At 47.7% G+C, this 5,073-nt stretch overlaps 1 protein-coding gene across 1 annotated transcript; it reads left to right on the forward strand.

Moving 5' to 3' along the window:
- Positions 1-1,545: 1,545 nt before the first annotated feature.
- LOC129335387 (uncharacterized) lies at positions 1,546-3,877 on the forward strand. Its single transcript, XM_054987830.1, has 5 exons — positions 1,546-1,609; positions 2,423-2,569; positions 2,852-3,028; positions 3,138-3,272; positions 3,582-3,877. The coding sequence occupies exons 1-5, from the start codon at positions 1,552-1,554 to the stop codon at positions 3,815-3,817; spliced, it is 753 nt and encodes a 250-aa protein (XP_054843805.1). The 5' UTR covers positions 1,546-1,551; the 3' UTR covers positions 3,818-3,877.
- The last annotated feature ends 1,196 nt before the right edge of the window (positions 3,878-5,073 follow it).

Here is a 5,073-nt window from a genome sequence, read left to right on the forward strand (position 1 = left end):
CTTCTTATCACTTAGATAACGGATGGCTTCCTGCACCTTGGATTCCCCCACTGTGTGGGAGCGGTTGACGGAACCCATATCCCAATCAGACCGCCGCATGGAAGAGCGGAGGAGTACAGGAATCGAAAAAAATTCTGCTCTATGCTTCTGCAAGGAACAGTAGACCACTCTGGCCGCTTCATAGATGTTGAAGTCGGCTGGAGTGGTCGTAATCACGCCGCGTTTGTTTTTGTGAATTCAGGGCTGTGTCTTGCGATGGATGCGGGTGTTTTGGTTCTTGGAAACCCAACTATTACCTTGAATGGTGTTTCTGTTCCCCCTCTTGTTATTTCCGATGCGGCATATCCATTGCGTAAATAGTTGAAGCTGTATGGAAAAACTGCAAACTCAGCTGAACATTTGTTTGACAGAAATTTGTGCCGGTCCACAATTGTGGTTGAACAATGTTTTGGACGACTGAAGGCGAGATGGCGTTGCTTACATTCAAAAATAAACGTTAGGGAGGAAAATGCTGTTGCAATAATAACAGCTTGCACCATACTTTACAATATTTGTGAAAAAAAAGGGACATGAGGTTCCCCTTGATTGTCAACAAGCTGTTGAGGTTGAAGAGGAGGATCGGGTGTATGACAGGCATGACACGCACCACCAGGAGGAGGGGAAAATTGTGAGGGATGCGTTAGCACAATATATATTTTCACACAGGGATGTTTTCTAAATGATTGCTGTACTGGCCATGCAACATTTTCCTCCTCTAGTGTAAGCATTCCAAGTTACAGGTTTTGGTTCTCAATGACCAAGTGGGGGAATTGCCCCCGCTCAAAAATAGGTGGTTAATACAAAGAACCATGTTTGAAAATGTTGGTTACTGACAAATGTGTGCGGTTTATAAATAAAAAAATTGTTCATGTTGAGCCATCCAAAAATTAAAAGCATTAGTTAACCATCCAAACATGCTATTGATTTGTGTGGATTTTCTGTTTTCATTGAAAAAGGAGTGGGGGCCACTCTGCGGGTTTCATGACATTTGAGGATTCTCCCTAGAGGGCTTTTGCGACACCTTTTCTGAGCGCTTATCTAAATCTCTGCTGTCAATTCAGTAGACGATTCCAAAAATTCTTTGAATCATAGGGCTGCCTGAGGAAACCTTGGGCAACAGTTGCGGAGGTTGTTTGGGTCACGTGCGAGCGATGTAATCCCGCCCTAAGGCTGCTGGGAAAGCATGGCCTGGGGAGTGCGTTGCTACGTGGCAACATGGCGGCAGAAATGTCTGCGCAGCGCAGAGGAACTTTTTGGCAATCGGAAGAAATATCTCTTCTTCTAGACACCATCCTGGAAGGTGGGCATGCTGTTAAGCTCATGTCGAGCACTCATTTCAAGAACAGGATGATCTACCGTCCTCTGTCGACTGTCCTTCATCGCCATGGCTTCCTGAGGTCCCCTGAACAATGCCGCACCAAGTTCAAAAAATTGAAGAGTGACTTCCTGGGGTCTCTGGAGGCCTGGCAGGGAATCCCTAGAGCGAGCGGACGTGTTCGGCACCATTCTGCGATGATGCGTCTATGGGAGGCTGCAGGCCGACCAAGATGGGAGGACAGACGCTTCGAAGGTGCGTATCTTAGAGCCAAGCTAAAAGTGAGGCCTGATAGTGGTTGGACACTTGTCAGCGTCCCTCAAGTTTCGACGGGAAATGTAGGCATCCTGGCTTTACAGCTTGTCTCTCAATTAAAGCTGCAAGACCAGGATGCCCACATTTCCAATCAAAACTTGAGGGAGGATAACAATTGTCCAACCTGTGTCAGCCGTCACTTGTAGCTTAGCTCTTAGTGTTTCCTAAAACCACTTTCCCCGACTGTGCAGACTCTTCATGGCACCCATGTATGATCAAGCATGCTTGTTCCCAGCAGCTCCTGTCTCACCGAACTCACAGAACATTCCTTGCCTCACTCACACACATATTCACTCCTGTCACGCTCCTGACTTGTGGAGGTGCCAACAGTGGATTTTTATACTCTTATGTATTTTTCCCTTTCAAACAATGCACAGCAAGGGATGCGCCCTTAGGTCACCAAAAAAAAATTCCCCAAGTTGCCAGAGTGGGTTTGTCTTTGTGATTGCAAACTAATGTTTGGTTTTAGGACTATTCAGAAGACAGTCAGTGGAGGAAAGAGCTACACAGTCTGATAAGGATGAGTGTGATGGTCCCATCAATGTTGACTCATCAGAGATGGGAGAGGAGGACGAGTTAGATGCACCAAGCACTACTGCTGACCCTTCAGAAGAGTGTCAGGCAGCTGCCTCGCTCTCAAGTGCAGGTTTGCATATTTTTCCAAGACATGACTAGTGATGTTCTAAATGTTACAGGAATCATACTAGGATTTGTGATCGTTTAAAAAAATTATTTTCCCCTTCTTTACTTGAGGAACTTCACCAGATAACATGTTTGCTGGAGAAGCTAGAAAGGGGGATAAGACACCATGCAGGGAACTGAGCATGCATGGAGCAACGTTGGATGATGCACACCAGACAGGGATTCTGGAGGCCATCAGGAAAAACCTTTTTGGGAACGGTGAGCACATCATTAACACGATGGACCAACAGGCATTCTGTCTCATTTTTTTAATAGTCGTTAACCATTGGCTGTGAGCCATCATGCAGAGACAGTGTGGAGTAACATGCAGAAATCCATGTCACCGCCTGTTTTACTGCACAACTCTTTCTGTTCACAAACTCTGAATTGCTGGTTAGACAAATTGCCACCCACCCACACCAGTCTTCCCAAAAATTTTTGGTGTTACTGGTTCAAATCTTTAAAAAATTTTAACCTTCTGTCTTTATAATTGTATTGCAGGAGCGAGTACAGAGAAAGCCATCCCGACTGCAGGATCCGAGCATGGAAGAGAGGTACAGGAGGGTCCCATTTATATTGACTCATCATCGACCCCAGAGGAGGAGGATTGTCGAAACATGTTGAACAGGGCAGGACCTTCGGGGATCACCTTTAGTAATCAACAGCAATCAACCTCAGGTGTGTATGGGAACCCGAAACCCCTATGAACACAGAATTACATTTTCAGTATTGGTGAGCATCTGCTGAGAGTTTATCAACCCCTTCCACTCCTTTGCATCATTGGTAGGTGCAGTGGGCGAGGGAACACCTGTCAAAGCAGAGAAAAAATCATGTGGAACACAGACCATAGCAGAAGCATCACTGGGTGATGTCTCCATATTTGCTAATCTTGAGGCAATTAAGAAAAGCTGCTTGGAGACAAGTAAGAAACTATTGAGCATCACTTTCTCATGCAATTTAAACATTAATGTGATTATTGCCCCCTCACAGAGTAATTAAATATACAGAGGACACAGCACCGTACCTGTTAAAATAACATAATATGCATCCTCAGCCTACAGCTATGTATTTTGGTAAACAAATGATATTTGTGGCATTCTGTGTACTGCTGGTGCCATGTAAAGGTTTTTTTAAAAGTTACCTAAACATCAGTGTCAGAGCATCAGTTTAAATAGGTTTCTCAGTTGCTGCATGAAATTCAATCAGTAATTGGTGATTTCATTTTCAACAGTGAGAAAATTCAACGAAAGACAATGCACCATCGAGAAAAAGAACCGGCAACATCAAAGAAATATTGCCAACCTGAAAAGAAGACTTTTATCATTGGAGAAGGAGCTCAGGAGGCTGAGGGATGACTTGAAAAAAAAACAATGGAGAAGAATGAGAGTACAAGACATACGCAGGTCACCACCATGGTTTTATGGAGAACTGGAAGGTGGACTTCCGTTAGGACAATTTTTCTTTTGAGGATAACGAGCAATCTCCCCCCTCCCCCAAAAAAACACAGAACGCCTGTGTGAGACTCAAATTTTAATTTTGTGGACTTATGACAATTATTTGGTGTAAAAAAAAATTTCAAACTAACATTTATATGGAAAAAAACCTAATTTTCATCTTCGTTCTTCTGTGCCTCCACACATGGGTACTGCGCACGCGCAGGCCAGCCGCCGGAAGATTTTTTTATCGCTTTCCCAGCTCCGAAGGGGCCGTTTGCCACGCGCCTCAGCGACCGTTTCCCGCCCAAACGGTCACATGCTCCTCCAGCGGCCAACGGCCCCTTCCCTCAGTTCTCTTCTTGCCGCCGCTTGAGGAGAACGTTCGCTTGTAGCTCCGTGCTTATTTGTGTCTTTGGATTGCTTTTCTCGTGACTTGACTTGGATCTGGATTTGACTTCTCTTCTGCTTACTGATTTGGACGGACTGATCTTGGTAGAGTATTTGACCCGGACTGTTTTTGACTTCGCGTTTGTTTTGCCCCTCGGAATGGCTTCTACAGCCCTGTTTAAGCACTGTGCCCAGTGCCGTGCTAAAATGGCTCAAACGGATGGGCATAGCCTTTGCCTGCTTTGCCTGGGGGAGGAACATGTAGTCCCCACTTGCAAGGTCTGCCAGGGCTTTACGCATAAAGCCAGGCAGGAGCGGTCCGCCCGCCTCAAGGCTTCACTGTGGCAGCGGGTCTTGGACGCCCCTGGGCCCTCCGAGGCGGAGAAACCTGGGGCCGCGGAGAAGGCTGGCCGAACCCCCACCCATGCCGGGAGCCGGTCTCGAGCGGGCTCTGTAACCTCTTCCAAATCGGTGGCTACCTCCCGCCCGGCAGACAAGCCGGCGTCGAGGGCAAGCTCGGTGGCGAGGTCTGCGAAGTCTCCGCACAAGTCGGCGTCGGTGAGGTCGGAACCGGGGAGGTCGGTTCCGAGGCTGGAACCGAGCGAGTCGGGTCCGATACGGTCAGCCCCGGCGTCGATCGAAGGGCCTGTGACAGTCCCGGGACCGGAGGCTGCACGGAAGGCGTCGACCAAGAGGACATCGGTTCCGAAAGCTTCCTCCGAATCGGTTCCGAAGAAGAAGGCTAAGAAGACCAAGCATCGCTCTCGGTCCCCTCGGCGCCGTTCTACAGAAGAGGTGGTCCTGGTGTCTCCACCTACGCCATCACCTCACCTGGACTCCCCTGACCGTCCCCTCCTTGAGGAAGAGATGCCGGATCCGGGGGCCTATGTGGTCCTGTCG

Source organism: Eublepharis macularius, chromosome 9, assembly GCF_028583425.1.
Source record: "Eublepharis macularius isolate TG4126 chromosome 9, MPM_Emac_v1.0, whole genome shotgun sequence".
NCBI classification, from domain to species: domain Eukaryota; kingdom Metazoa; phylum Chordata; class Lepidosauria; order Squamata; family Eublepharidae; genus Eublepharis; species Eublepharis macularius.

Coding starts and splice junctions, on each gene's coding strand:
- LOC129335387 (XM_054987830.1), top strand. CDS start 1,552: ATGATGCGTCTATGGGAGGCTGCAGGCCGACCAAGATGGGAGGACAGA. Junction 3,029..3,137: donor TCAACAGCAATCAACCTCAG/GTGTGTATGGGA, acceptor CATCATTGGTAG/GTGCAGTGGGCGAGGGAACA. Junction 3,273..3,581: donor GAAAAGCTGCTTGGAGACAA/GTAAGAAACTAT, acceptor CATTTTCAACAG/TGAGAAAATTCAACGAAAGA.